Source organism: Danio rerio, chromosome 10 (genome assembly GCF_049306965.1).
Source record: "Danio rerio strain Tuebingen ecotype United States chromosome 10, GRCz12tu, whole genome shotgun sequence".
In the NCBI taxonomy this organism is placed as follows: domain Eukaryota; kingdom Metazoa; phylum Chordata; class Actinopteri; order Cypriniformes; family Danionidae; genus Danio; species Danio rerio.
Genome location: NC_133185.1, coordinates 24,236,437 through 24,252,816, shown reverse-complemented (window position 1 = coordinate 24,252,816; position 16,380 = coordinate 24,236,437). Strand labels below are relative to the sequence as shown.

Genomic DNA, 16,380 nt, shown 5'->3' with positions numbered 1-16,380 from the left:
TGACTGTGATCTCATTCAAGCCTCGGTAATCAATGCAAGGGCGTAAGCTGCCATCCTTCTTCTTGACGAAGAAAAACCCTGCTGAAGCGGGAGAAGTAGATGGTCGAATAAATCCTTTCTCTAGCTCCTCAGAGATATAATTCTTCATAGCTTCAGTTTCAGGTTGTGAGAGAGGGAAGATGCGACCACGAGGGGGCGTGGTGCCGGGTAGCAGCTCAATGGCACAGTCATTATCACGATGAGGAGGGAGCTTGGTAGCCTTCTGCTTATTGAATGCTTCAATTAAATCGTGATAAGCATCAGTAACATGACGGAGTTCAGAGTCTTCGGTCTTGTTAATTGTGTTGATCTGGACAGGGGAAACAGAGTACAGACATTGGGTAAAGCATTGATTGCTTCATTTTGTGATCTCACCAGTTCTCCAAGAGACTTGAGGGTCATGCTGTTGTAGCCATGGTAACCCAAGAATCACAGAGTGTTTAGGGGAGTTGATGGCAAGAAGGGAGATTTCCTCTTCATGGAGAGAGCCTGTTTGAAGCAAGATTGGCAGGGTCTGGAATTTTATACGTCCTTCTCCCAAAGGGCGCCCATCTACAGCAGTGATGGCTATGGAGGAATCACAGGAGGTTAAAGGAATGGAGTGAGTGGTGGCAAACGTGTAATCAATAAAGTTACCAGCGGCTCCTGAATCGATCATGGCCATAGTCTCAATCTCATCTCCATCGTTTCTCAAAGTGACAGGCAGATTCAAAACATTATTAGTGGTAGTGAACATAGTGGTTGCACTCACCGAGAGGGTTTTAGGGAGAGGCTTGTTGGGACATAAAACCTTCGTATGACCTGGAAGTCCGCAGTAAATGCACAGGTGATTTCTTCTCCGTCGTTCTCGCTCTTCTGGGTTCAGGCGGGTTCTACCCAATTGCATGGGTTCAGCGGAGGTTTCAGGGGATACAGGACTGGAAGCAATTGAGCAGAGCGGATTGCGAGTGCGGAGGAGAGTGTCTAACCTGATGGAAAGCTCGATAAGTTGATCCAGTGTTTTTCCCTCGTCAAGACATGCCATCTCTCGCTGCAATTCTGGTCTTAGAGCCTTTCTGTAAAGCGTGGCAAGCGGATCATCAGCCCAGCCAGTTTGCGCTGCCAAAGTGCGGAACTGCAGGGCGAACTCAGCTGCGGAGCGATCTCCCTGTTGGATGCACAATAGCTCTTCGCCAGCGTTACGACCACCCTCCGGATGATCGAACACAGTGCAGAAACGTTTGAGAAAGTCATTAAACGAGGGAAATATCGGGGTACTGTCTGGCCAAACTGCAGTAGCCCAGTCTAGCGCCTTCCCAGTGAGCAGGGAGCACACAAAAGCAATTTTCCCATTCTCGTCCTTAAACAGATGGGGCTGTTGGGCGATAAACAGTTTACATTGCAGTAGGAAGCCTTTACATTTTGCTGGGTTACCTGAGAACTTGTCAGGAAAAGCCAATCGAACTCCGGAAGTCATCGGGGGTTGTGCAACAACAAGTGGACTTGGAGAGTAGTTGGCGGTGGGTTGCGCAGTGGCAGCAGCTTGCAGGTTTTGTAGGGATTTCACCAGTTCGTCTGTTAACTGGGTTAGATGTGTTAGTTGTTGTTGGTGTGTTGACAATACCTGAGCTTGTGTTGTGACTTCGTGAGACAAAACCTGGATGGCTGCGGGATCCGTGTTGGGCGAAGTCTTCTGTAACGGGGAGACTGACACGGAGGGATCCATTTTGCAGTATTTATTAAGTCACACTTAAACATCAACACCTCGCACGGCAACATACAACTCAACGATGATTAGCAGATAACAGAGGCAGAGTGATTACCAGGCTTGAGTCAAGGGCAGGCGGCGTGGTTCAGAGTCCGTAATACAGGCTTTAGTCAGGGGCAGGCAGCGAGAATCAGAGTCCGTGTAATCAGGCTTTTGGTCAAGGGCAGGCAGAAGACAGAGCAGAGTCGAGAAACGGGCTGAAGTGATCAACGGGAAAATCAGGCAGGATGGAACGCTCAGTAATGCTGGCCGGGGCTAAACAAGACTTCGCAATGAATTGTGTGTGTGAGCTGCTTATATGTGGTACGTGGGTCATTAGTGAGATGGAGAACAGGTGTGCTGGGAACTGAGTGAAAAGGATGACGTAATGGTTAGAAGTCCGGAGATGGTGACCTCTGCTGGTCAGCGAGGGGAATGACTGGGACCGAGTCGGTGACAATTTCAGCTACAATAAAACCATTTTTTAAGGTTAAATTATTAGCCCCTTTAAGCTACTTTTTTTTTCTTTTGTCTGCAGAACAAACCATTGATATACAATAATTTGGCTAATTACCAAAAGTTTTTATATTTAAAGTTTGCAAAATTATAGCTTGTACTTGTTGAATTCATTCATTTATTCATTTTCTTTTTTTGGCTTAGTTCCTTTATTAATCCAGGGTCGCCACAGCAGAATGAACCGCCAACTTATCCAGTACGTTTCACGCAGCGGAACATCTCTGGGAAACTCACTTTTTCTCACTCCATACTCACCCATTCACACTCATACACTATGGACAATTTAGCCTTCCTAATTTACCTATAGCACATGTTTTTGGACTGTGGGGGAAAGCGGAACACCAGGAGGAAACCCACGTAAACGCAGGGAGAACATGAAGACTCCACACAGAAACGCCAACTGACCCAACCATGGCTTGAACCAGCGACCTTCTTTCTGTGAGGCAACAGCACTACCTACAGCCCCACTCTCACTGTGTCGCCACTTGTTAAATTGAATAAACTAAATTTAGTGTGTGTGTGTGTGAATGAGTGTGTATGGATGTTTCCCAGTACTGGTTTGCAGCTGGCAGGACCCACAGTGTAAAACATATGCTGGATACATTGGTGGTTCATTCCGCTGTGGAATAAAGAGACTGAGCTGAAAAAAAAATTTATAAATGAGCTTGTACAACTTCTTTTTAAGATGTTGCTAAATTGTAACTTTGTTCATTTAAAAGTTGCTGAATCATTTATTTACCATTTAAATGTAGAAAAATTGTAACTTTGTATGTTTTAAATGAGCAAAAATCACAATTTTTCATGTTTTCAAAGTTTCATGTAAAACTAACTTTGCATATTTGCACAATTGCCAATGATCATTTATATGTTGCTAAATTACAACTTTGACCATATGCTGCAAAATAGTAACTTTGTCCAATAAAAATATCTCCATCCAGATGAGCTGACATCTTTTGAAAATTGAAATTTTCTTGAAATTGTGTGCAGTTGTGAAATTGTTGTTTCAGATTCCTGTCTTATAACAATTAATCTCCATATGTTTTGCAGACAATTTGAGGATACAGTGTCAGATATTTAGTTCAAACTCTTTTAAATAATTGTCATTAATTAAATATCTGTACTGACTATATAAAATAAAATTGTTAAAATATGCAAAAAGTTCCAACTCTTTTAATTAAGACCATGAAAAGCATCTGACTATACATAATGCAAAGATTTACAAGGCCAGATTAGAGTTCTAAAAAAAAAACCTTCACAGTGCTGGAAACAACATCCTATAGACAGATGAAATCAAGATCAACTGGTACCAGAGTGACGGGAGGAGAAGATCATGATCCTAGGCAGTGAAGCATGATGTAGTGACATGGCGTGGACCTGTTTGTCTTGTATTTATTAATGATGTGACTAGTGACAAAAACAGCAGGATGAATTCTGAAGTGTTTCATGCAATTTTCTGCCCATATTAAGACAAACACGTCAGAATTGGACGGAGCTTCACAGTGCAGAAGGAAAATGACACAAACTGCAAAAGCAACCAAACAGTTTTTAAAGGGAAAGAAGTAGAACGGTATGCGACGGCCAAGTCAATCAAATGATCTGAATCCGATTGAGCTTGTATTTCACCTGCTGAAAACAAAACAAAAGGGAAAATGCCCAAGCAGGAAAGACGGTTGTTGTAGAGGCCTGGCAGAGCACTATGGAATCAGATAAGTCTCAAAAGAAATACTCGCAAAAGACACGATATACACATGCTTAGCCAAATTCACGTGCATAAAATTAAATTCACGTGCATAAAATATTTATTTATATTCACAAAAAATTTTCACGTGCACAAAATAAAAATACATTTTCATAAAATACGTTTCACAAATGCAAAACACCATTTGCAAATGTATAAGAGTACAAAAAGTTTTGAATGAGAATGTGCAAATCCTCTTTTACGTACGACTCCCCTGGATACGTGTGTGTGTATTTTTGAGTCTTTACTGCCAGAAGCAGGGCAACTCGTACCTTTCAGCCAATCAGATGAGAGCTGTAGTCAATGACACCCACTCTGTGCTTTATTTGCGCAGACTGTTCGCAGTCGCAATCACACTTTTTTTTCATTTATTTAATTATTTGACCATAATTTATTTATTTCATTTATTTAATTTGCAGACCGCTGGACCACAATGGCGATGTTATGCTTGCGTGGTCCGAAAGATAGTTAAATCTCATCATTACCCTGCAGGCTACATTTTGCTCATGGGGCTGCGAGACAATAAAAAAAGAGAAGAGCGGAGCTGCGGCAAAATAATGGATAAAAAGAGTGAGGCTAGGAAAGACTTAAAAATACACACACACGTATCCAGGGGGAGTCGTACGTAAAAGAGGATTTGCACATTCTCATTCAGGAGGAACTCGCAAGCTTTAAACATTCAAAACTTTTTGTACACTCTAATACATTTGCAAATGGTGTTTTGCATTTGTAAAACGTATTTTATGAAAATGTATTTTTATTTCGTGCACGTGAAAATTTTTTGTGAATATAAATAAAATTTTTTATGCACATGAATTTGGTTTTATGCACGTGAATTTGGCTACGCATGTGTATATTGTGTCTTTTGCATGAATTTCTTTAGAGACTTATCTGATTCCATAGAGCACCACCAGGAATGAAACCCAGCGTCTGGTGATGTCTATGCGTTCCAGACAAAGGATTTCCAACCAAGTATTAAAAAGTGAAAGTTTTGATTATTGTTCTGTCCAATTACTATTTGACCCTTAACAAGTGGGAGGCACATATGCAAACTGTTGTAATTCCAAGAGCGTTCAGCTAATTTAAATGTAAATACCCTGAAATTATAGCTGACAGTCTGCAGTTAAAGCACACCTTGTTTGTTTAATTTGAAATCTATTGTGTTGGTGTATAGAGCCAAATATGTTAGAATTGTGTCTATTTCCAAATATTTATAGACCTAACTATATATACATCGCACAGATATTATAGGCATGTTCACAAGGCACACTTTTACTTTCATGGGCTGTCAATTCAAAGCCAACATATCTCAATCTTACTAATGCATTCTGTGGGAAAGGAGCAGATGAATAAGCTCATTCAAGTCCAAAAAGGCTGCCTCTGCTTTCATTCGTTCTCCACTTCCTCCTCACCACTGCAGATTCCATTACAGACCGAAAGCCTCGACACACTGTGATACACTGGTACTGCTCATGATCAGTGCGTCTTACCAGCATCCACAGGGACGGCCTCCACTGTGCTTGGCCTGAAATGAAAAGCTCTGAACCCGGTATAGCAACACTGTGCTTGCATAAGCAGAATGGACGCCTGCTCTTATATTATTAAACATCACCAGAACTGGTACAATAACAAAAGGAAGAAAAAAAAAATCTAAAGATTCATCTGAAACTGACAATGGAAAGGTATATGAAACGGGTGCATTTAAAGCATGTGCTCTCTCACAGATTGATCACCAGAATAAGGAGATTTTATTTCAAGATTCATTCTTTAAAAAATATTCTTTAAAAGTCCTATTCTCATTAAGGTTAGTGTGAATCATAATGAGATGTTTTGATCTTGAGCCCATTAGACTCCAGAACTTGACTGAAAAGATACCTAGACTAAAATTACATTTTCCTCCACATCAAATGGCCTATTCGCACCGAGGATAAAATGAGTAAGCGCTGGGCTAAATGAAACTCAAATTTGACACAGTAAACAAATGGTGCAACACATAAACACAACCTGCAATAGCAACATGAGGCAACCTGCAAGTAAAGTACTTTGTTTTGGATTGTAATTATATTAATTTTACAGAAGGTAAACAGCACAAACACTGGTTGGAAAAAAAGAGATTAAATAATCATGTATTCAATTAACTGAATAAATTGGGGGTAATTTGATTTAGACAAATCTTCAATTATTAAACATTTACAGTCACACAGTGTTTTGTAGGACAAGTTTAACTGAACTACTGTCTCCTTAATAAAAGCCAATCGATTTTTTATTTCATTTGAGGGCTGCTGGAATCTAAACACCAAATTTGAAAACAACAACAAAACAAGAGACCCTCTTTGATTAAAAGGCATCAAGCAAGCATGACAGTATTGTCAATGTTGTTCTCTGATCAACTCTTTATATATTATGGACGCTCAAGATATTTACAGCCGATACTGACTTTCTATTCCTTGTCATGGTGATCGACCGATACAGAGTGCTGATTCTGATGCTTCAAGCTTTAATTTTGCCATTGCATAAAGCACATTTTCCCGCAAGTATGATACTTAAGTGGAGCTTTCTTCTTACCTAAGAGAATACATGAAGGATGCTGCACATGATCCTTTGAACAATTCTCTTATATACATTTATTGTGGACATGCAATGGTCAAAAGCAGCTTAACAGAATAATAAATAAATAAATAAATAAATAAAAGAGATTTTTTTTTAAATGGTAAGAAAAAAAAACTAACAATGCAATTTAAAAACATTGCAATTGATGAAAGAAGAATTCAACATGTCTTAGTGAAGAAAAGTTTGGAGTGCATATTTGTGTCAAGGGTGTAGAGTGGGGAAAAGGAGCAAAGACTCAAATGCAGTAAATTATGGGTTTATTCGTTCATTCATTTTCTTTTTTTTGGCTTAGTCCCTTTATAAATCTGGGGTTGCCACAGCGGAATAAACCGCCAACTTACCCATATGTTTTACGCAGTGAAAGCCCTTTCAGAAGTAACCCATAACTGGGAAACACCCATAAACTCATTCACACACATACACTACAGACAATTTAGCTTACCCAATTCACCTGTACCCATGTCTTTGGACTGTGGGGGAAACCTGAGACCCCAGAAAAACTCATGCAAACACAGGGAAAGCATGCAAACTCCACACAGAAATGCCAACTGACCCAGCCGAGGCACAAACCAGTGACTTTCTTGGTGTGAGGTGACAGTGCAGCCCACTGAGCTGCCAAAATATGGGTTAATTAATTATAAAAAAAAAAAAAAAAGCAACCGATTGGGGAAAATATTAACACAAAGGCAAAAACAGACTAGACTGGGCTAGGCTAGGCTGGCAGGGAAGAGCAGGGCTAGACACAACAGGACAAGGCAATAATCAACGATGAACTGGCACAGAACAGCAGACAAGACAAGACTATAAGCAGAAACAATTAACAAACAAACTATGGAATCAGTTTAGACTAAAAAGAAATTCACGCAAAAAACACGATGTACACATGCGTAGCCAAATTCACGTGCATAAAATCAAATTCACGTGCGTAAAATATTTATTTATATTCACAAAAAATTTTCACGTGCTCAAAATAAAAATACATTTTCATAAAATACGTTTCACAAATGCAAAACACCATTTGCAAATGTATAAGAGTGTACAAAAAGTTTTGAATGTTTAAAACTTGCGAGTTTATCCTGAATGAGAATGTGCAAATCATCTTTCACGTACGACTCCCCCTGGATACGTGTGTGAGTATTTTTGAGACTTTCCTGCCAGAGGCAGGGTAACTCGTACCTTTCAGCCAATCAGATGAGAGTTGTAGTCAATGACACCAACTCTGCGCTTCATTTGCGCAGCCTCACTCTTTTTATCCATTATTTTGCAGCAGGTCCGCTCTTCTTATTTATTGTCTCGCAGCCTCACAAGCAGAATGTAGCCTGCAGAATGATGAAATATCAATCCGGTAACACAAGCACATCAGTTCGATTGTGGTCTAGCAGTCAGCGCGTTGTGTTATCAAACTGACTGTGTTATCAAAACGGCCCACCTCAGTTCAGTCGTGAACTGAGGTGGGCCGGTCAAAGGCTTGAAACTCCAGGGCTGAAAAGGAGTCCCACTCTGGCCCTGATTATATCCAATGAATGTAAACAAGCTGCTGTTGGGCTTTAGTAATATAATGTGTAAAATATACTCTATCATTCCAGAATAGTTATATAAATAATTATTGTAAATGATGCTTATGAGTATATTTTTGTTTATTAAGCCCACCTCAGTTCACGACTGACTATATTAAAATAAGGTCATTTCCAATTCAGTTTCTAATTACACTATTAAGTCTTTTTAAAGAAAACAGCTGCTTTAGAACTTCAAATGTTCAACAACCTTACAGTTTTATATGTCTTAACAATAAAAATGAAAAAAAAAATTAACCTCTGGTGAGGATCAAACACAGGTCGGCAGCTTGATAACGCAACGCGCTGACGCTAGACCACAATGGAACTGCTGTGCTTGCATTACCGGAATGATATTCTACATTCTGCTCGTGAGGCTGCGAGACAATAAATAAGAAGAGCGGTGCTGCTGCAAAATAATGGATAAAAAGAGGGAGGCTATGGTCAAATAATTAAATAAATGAAAAAAAAGTGCAACTGCGACTGCTGCTTTCTCCGTTCGCCATGCTGGAGAGAAACAGTCTGCGCAAATGAAGCGCAGAGTTGGTGTCATTGACTACAGCTCTCATCTGATTGGCTGAAAGGTACGAGTTACCCTGCCTCTGGCAGGAAAGTCTCAAAAATACTCACACACGTATCCAGGGGGAGTCGTACGTGAAAGATGATTTGCACATTCTCATTCAGGATAAACTCGCAAGTTTTAAACATTCAAAACTTTTTGTACACTCTTATACATTTGCAAATGGTGTTTTGCATTTGTGAAACGTATTTTATGAAAATGTATTTTTATTTTGAGCACGTGAAAATTTTTTGTGAATATAAATAAATATTTTACGCACGTGAATTTGATTTTATGCACGTGAATTTGGCTACGCATGTGTACATCGTGTCTTTTGCGTGAATTTCTTTTGAGACTGAACTGATTCCATAACAAACAGGTGAACTGAATACACTAATAAAGGGTTAACAAGGAGGCCGGAAATAGACAAAGATGGGAGAGCACATGCCACAAAGAGACAACTCAAGCCATGTGCTCACATAAAACGAGACTAGAACATGCAGCCAATAAGAGAACACATTTACCGCGTGTTCACATGAAACACGACACTAAAGCTTGTGCCACATGTAAACATGAACCACATGCTAAACACAACACCAACAGAAGACTGAACACAAGACACGAGTACACAATAAATAAAAACACTCACCATGCACTCACTAATGTGACATGCGTGTTGCGATCCCAGCGCCAACCGAAACCACCTAGACTGGAGTGCTGAGAACGAAAACACCATGCCACAGACATAACAACAAACACACCAGGACGATAGTGTGCATCCTGAGCACGCCCTAACATCTCATACAAAGACACACAATGACATACTGTAACGTTCAAGAAATTCGAGCCAAGCCCAACATACAAGACATAAAAGGACTAGTGTCTGGACTCTGCCACCAAAACAAGAATTAACAAGACTGAAGTGGCAGAATCCTGACAATTTGATACATAAAAGTTAAAATGCACACCTAAATAAATCCATTACTTCTTAACAAAAAGGAAATAGATATATAAACTACTGTTAACCACAACAAATTTATTGCAAGAAGTTATATTGTTAAAATATTCAACTAATAAAAAACATTTTTTAATGAGTGATATCTAGCCCCTGAACAATTTTGTATAAAGTGCCCCTCTAAAAAATGAAAGTTCCAAAGCAATTTGGATGCTTTATTGATATTATTATTATTATTATTATTATTATTATTATTATTATTATTATTATTATTATTATTATTATTATTATTATTATATTTTATGAAGGCTTTATACATTTGGATGAATGTGTCAACAGAAAGAATCCTCTTACTTTTGTAAAAGTATACGTGTAAATGATGAATGGAATTCGATTGGGTTTTAAACAACATATTGGTGAAGTAACCCCCGCAAAAATTTACACTGTAAGACCCAAAATGTTAAGGTAACTCAAACCACTTGAGGAAGCTGATTGCAACAAATCATTTAAGTTCTAAAACTAATCTTAATGAGTCCTGTGTTCTTAATCCATTTGAGTAAAATAAGCAATCTGAGCACAACTAATGAAAAGAACTCAAACCAACTGAGTACTATAAAACTTTTTTTTAATACATTAATCTGGACATCTAGCTCTATACATTTCTATGTCTGTCACATTTTATTGGTGGACCAAGAAAAAAAATACACACTCACTAAAGAAATTCTAGTTTGTCAGCAGGTGAAAATCTTGACGTGAAAAGCTCCATGGGAACCTATTCAAAATCTTCTTCTAAGCCTTCTTCTAAGAAATGGTCAGGTAACTTTAGGTGAGAAAAAACTCCTTGTACCCATGTCACCATAAATGGGAAAGACCCTGGGGATGTATAGGCCAACCTGGGGTCCAACCGGTCAATAAACTAGAGTGGGCAGCAAACAGGAACTCTATTCGAAAGGGCCTGCAGCACCTAAGCAGGAGGTGCCACAATAAGACTCAAGAAAAGTGCCTAAAACCAAACCTCAGTCCCCTGCGGGTAATGGCTGAAGGCAATGCTATCCAGGGTCTCAGAAATCATGAAAATCACCCATATCTCATAAGAGTCAATGGAGTTACTTCTTTCCTTACTGATATCAAGCTGTGCATCTGGCTTCACTGCATATGTCTATAAAAAGTCCAGCTAATGCAATAGTCAAATTTCCTTTGCAAGAACAATAAAACGTTATCGTACTTTCTCACAATGCAGCATACAAAGCATCTTCTTGAAGTAGCACCAAGAGCACTGACAAGTTGCAAATGAACCTGTCATATCACCAAAAATCTTGTTATAGAGGTGTTGTTTTATGTAATCTGTAAAACATGAGCAAAATTCTGAAACACCAATTTAAAGGAAGCTTGCATTAGCATATGTGGTATTGTATTATCAGCATACCTCATAGTTAATTCTATGCTGTATGTTCCTTGTCTGAACTTCACTGCTCAAGCTAAATATTTAGAGAGACATTTAATTGCTTTTCGTTTTCACAGATATTTGGTTACTTCCATTAGCTAATTTGAATAAGTAGATTACTTACAGCTGAGTATTTATGTTTCCCAGTCATATACAGCTTCTCTTTTAAGTGCAAATAAACCTTTTGTTCAAACATGCCTGGTGCACAGCCATTGATAAGATTTATCTCTATGCTGTGAGATGCACTTTACAACATCAAAGCCAGAAGACGAAAGTCAAGATTTTACTGATTTTTACAGACTATTCCCGGCTGAGCTGAAGTAGAGATGCATCATGGGATTTTGCATGACTCTTAAAAACAGCATTGTCACTTATGCCTCAGACTGAACATTTGCCTACCATATATACTATTTCCCTGGCTGTCATCAACAATGTAATTCCAATGTGATTAAAAGATACAGTAACTGACTGAATAACAGTGACATAAAATGAAACAGCTGAATAAAATGAAAAATGGAAATGTAGCAATTGAAATCTTCCAAAGAATCTAAATAAAAAGCAGCTTTGAGAGCTAGATGCTTTTAAACACACGACATTAGAGAGTGAGGAAAGAGTCATTTTGCATGCTCTAATGGGTTATGACAATCAATACATCATTAGCTTGCTCTGCAATTTTAATTATTGACAGATGTCTTTTTTAAAATTTATTCCAGCTTTACTTTTAGAAACTAAATTATGCAAACACATTACAAATGAAACAGGCTGGATTCTGACAGTTTAAAAGATCATACAAAAATCTGAGGCTTTCATTTTATATCTCAACAGAATATCAGTGTTACAAACACAAAGAATATTAATTATAAACATTAGGGTGAAAAGTGAATAAGCCTTTCACAATGTGAAACAAATTTAAGGGGGTCAATATCAAGATGCAGATGCGTGTGGCAGGGCAGTGCTTTTTGGTAAAGGAACCATTGACTCCTGGTTTACAGTTTAGATATGACAACATTATAGATGTACTACACTACATATATTTAATCATATAAGTATGAACTCCTAAATGCGATAGTTTAATGTTATAAATATCTCTGTGATAAGTAAAAAATGCATAATTATTGAGATTTATTTGTCATTTTGCACATTTAAGTGTCTCTAATATTGGCCGACACATTAGTAGCTGGCTTTAAATATAAATAATCATCAGTAATCTTACAGAAAAAAAATCACACAAGCTTCATTTGTGCATTCACTTGTTACAGTCAAATATAAAATATTTAGAACACAAGTGGAACATCCATTAAAAGTGTAAAGCAAGTGAAAATTGGTTTTGGAAAGTTAAATTTTATTTTTAACGTTCACATGCGATTTTAACATGTGATTGCACAAGTGAATCGTGTGAACCTCATATGTATTTTCTACAGGGGTATTAAGCATAAGTTGACCATTTCTATCAATGAAATTGCAAAGCCAAAAAATGTAGTCAATTCCGTTTATAAACTACCTAAGGAGTCAAGGGTGCTTACTCTTGCTCTGATGAATATTTGCACCATGCACAATAAAGAATTTACCTCTATTTCCTGAGGCGTTCATTTGTTTTGATGTGATTTGATTTTAGGCGGCTTTCACATGTCATACCTCACATTCCCGGGAGCCGGATATGGTGCAGGTGCAGGTACCTGTTCCATTTCCCAGCACCTCCAAGGCTTCTGGTGTGGCGGCGGGGTTGTAGCTCATGTAATATTCCTGGAGCTGGGAGCTCAGGTTCTGCTCTGGCTCCTGACTTTTTTTCCTTCGCTTTCGGCCCACTGAACTCTGCTGCAACAGCCGAGTGGCGCCAGGGTAACGTTTCCAGGAGACATATATTACTGACAAAACAAGGGACACTGAGAAGAATAGTGCCACACCACCCATAACCACTTTGTGAAATGACACGTTGTCTTGCTCAGGAACTGGTGTCACTAATGAGCTGTCAAAAGATGAAGGTGTCCGTTGATGAGAGTCTCTGGGATCTGTGTTTGTACGACTGGGAAAGGTGGGGCGATGAGGTGGGCGAGGCTGGGGAGGAGGAAAAGGTGCCTCTGAGGCGGGGGATGGCAGGGGTGGTGGCGGTGTGGTAGGAGCCATTGTTGGTTCAGTTGGTTCAAGAGCAAGGTCATAATTTGGATCAAACGTCTGCAGATACAAAGGAGATTGAGCGGTAATTTCATAATCATCACAGTCAATGTAGTTCTTTGAAGCCTCAATGACTTTTTCCCCTTGAAGGTGTTTGGGACTGCTGCAGATTATATTAGTGTCCTTGGTGCCTCTGAAATTCTTGAGCCAGACAACAAGAGGACAAATACCCGGACCACAATCCCACATATTGCCTGCAAGGCTAATAGTTGTTAGTGAGATCCAGGCAGCCACAACTTCCTGAGAGACATTGGCGAGTTTGTTAGACTCCAAGTTGAGAACCTGAAGATTGGGAAGGCATTGAAAGACTACAGGATCTAGTACCTGTATCTCATTGCCAGAGATGTCAAGCCTCTGCAGGGTATACCAGCTCCACGGAAGGCCTTGGTTGACAGCTCGAATACGGTTCCACTGTAGGTAAAGGGCTCGAAGGTTGGCAAGGCGTGGAAAGAGAAAGAAGTTGATTCGTGAAAACTGATTGTGTTCCAGGTGGAGTTCCATAAGTCGAGACAAACCTAGGAATGCTGTGCGAGTTAGAACCCGAAGCCGATTATAGCCCAAGTCTAGAAACTCCAAGCTTCGGCACTCCAAAAACGCACGGACAGGGATTGCCGTAAGCCCATTTGAACGCAAGTGCAGATTTTGCAGTTTTCGAAGACCATAAAACTGGCCAGGCTGCAACTCCTGCAACTTGTTATAGGACAGATCGAGACTACGAAGGTTAGGTACTCCATGGAATGTGACATTGTGGAGCTGTGAAATCCTGTTCGAGCTCAAGATCAACTCCTTCAATCGCCGCACCCCCTGGAAAGCACGACTATCAACGAACATGATTTGATTGTGGTCCAGGTAAAGCCAAAGCAACTGGTTGAGATGGGCAAACTGGTAAGGGAGCATTGTGTGCAGGTCATTGTAGCGCAGAGACAGACCTTGGCAACTAACTGAAATATTTTCTGGGACGTCCTGGAAGGCAGACGACTCACAGTGGACAATCTTTCCCTCACAATGACAGCTATAGGGGCACATTCGTTCCCCAGAACTGAACAGCAGGAGGGAGGAGGCTTGAAGCAGGAGGAGGCCTGCTAATCTCATGTCACACGCAAGAGAACCTGCAGTAAGAAAAGAATACAATGTCAGCTTATCATGTTTAATATAAAGACACATTTTTTATAGCCAAATACTGTTTTATCAAGGTAAATTTGATAACATTTTTCTTCTAACAACATCTACAATGGTTTGTGTGCACCTACAGTATTTTTGTGGTCATTAATTATTTTGACATCAGTTTAACTTTATAACTATGCAGAGTTCCTACTCTAAGCCACACACCAAATTCTCAGACTTTTCCTCACTACAAAGCTGATATTCCATTGCCATAGACAGTATTTTAACAGCCTAGTGACAGTATTTGACTTAAGAGAATGTTGAACAAGAAGGAAATTAAATGACACTGATAAATGCATTTTGCTGAAGAGAAGGTAACATTGAAAATGACAAACACTCACTCACTATCCTTCAGCTTAGTCCCTGATTTATCAGGGGTCGCCACAGTAGAGTAAACCACTAAACGCCAAGCAAAATCTCTTATATTCCATTATTCAGACAAAAAAATACAACTCTCTGATTTTCAATGTCTGGAATAGATAGTCCTTTTGAAATTTCATGCTATTCTATAAACTTCATGGCTCTTGAGAGCCGATTGTAACTACTAGAATGACAATATCAGCCATTCTGACCATTTATACTAGAATAACCCAAATGTTATGTGTAGTGGCTTTTTTCTCTAAGGAGGCTCTCTCAGTGGTCAAGAAACAAAGTCTTACCCGGGATGTCTTTTACAAGTTTTATTCTTTATAAAGAAGATCACAGTCATACAGCAACAACAGTTTCTGCAGAGTGAGATACTAAAGCAAAGTGTGTTCCCCTTTTTATCTAGTTTGTACTGCTTACGAGGTCAACTCCCAATAAGGCCTCATCTACAATTACGTCAGGTGTCTTCTGCTGTTCGTGCGATATGCTCATAACAACCACACATCCTTCTTAGGATAATGAAAAAGCTTTCACCTAAAGAAATATAGTTATCTATAAAAATGTACACACATAGGTTTTATGATGAACATATGGAGAACACAGATACACACAAATGTAATAATGAGTCTTAGACAAGTTTCTAACATATAAAGCTCATCTAAAAATGAATTTCCATTACATATGTTTGCGACAAAATATTTAGATTTGAAAGTTTTAGAATGACTGCCATAATCTATCATTCTTTCTTTGTAATATACAATTTTGGAAGAGCTACAAGATTGCCCCTGAATGCACATACCTTGCTTTAATAATTGATTTGTTATGTTAGAATAGGTAATATTATAATAAAATGAATTGAATACATTGAATAAGATCATAATGAATTTAAATTATTTCACTGACAACCACAAAATTAGCTTATTAAAGAAATGCAAAGTATAATTATTAACAATCTTGGTTGAGATTAATGCAAATTAAATGTAATCAAGTGACTTTACCCAGGATTTAAATGTAGCCATTTATAGAAATATGTAATAATTTAGCTGTTTTATATTGTTGCAAATGTATATTCTTATGTCAGTTTTTAGATACATATTAGTAGTAACCATAGTAACTCAGTGACAGTTGCCATAGCCCTCATTCCTCTTGAGTATCTCAAAAACACTGATGTGTCTTCACCAGGAAGCCAATGGAGTCAAGCAGAGGTATCTAACAGGTTACTGTGAGCTATGGCAGTGGCCCCCAAATGGACCAGTCAACGCTTGACAATTTTACCGCAGACTGTTAGGGATGGTTTGGTGATTCGTAGGTTGCTAGGCATTCATCAAGTCAAGTTGACAGGTGTTCTGTGTTTGTCTGGGATAAATAGTCTACCAAAATGTGTATAAAGCTGATAGATCAGTGCTTGTCAAATGACTCGCCGTGCACTCACGGCATTTATTCAACCGTCGCACACCTCCATTGGAAGCAACGAACTTGCGTGAATTCTACAAAAGCGATATGCGAACGACCCCTAAAAGGCTGCCGTGATTTGCGAT

The 16,380-nt window shown here is 39.0% G+C and overlaps 1 protein-coding gene across 4 annotated transcripts in view; it reads right to left on the bottom strand.

Annotated features, from left to right (window-relative positions):
* lrrtm4l1 (leucine rich repeat transmembrane neuronal 4 like 1) overlaps nucleotides 1-16,380 on the bottom strand; it is a 318,547-nt gene that overhangs the window by 46,248 nt on the left and 255,919 nt on the right. For 2 of the 4 annotated variants that reach the window (XM_073913412.1, NM_001386662.1), the window contains 1 exon segment: nucleotides 12,776-14,421. In XM_073913412.1, the coding sequence (XP_073769513.1) occupies nucleotides 12,776-14,404 (1,629 nt within the window). In that variant the 5' untranslated portion in view covers nucleotides 14,405-14,421. 4 annotated transcript variants of the gene reach the window in all.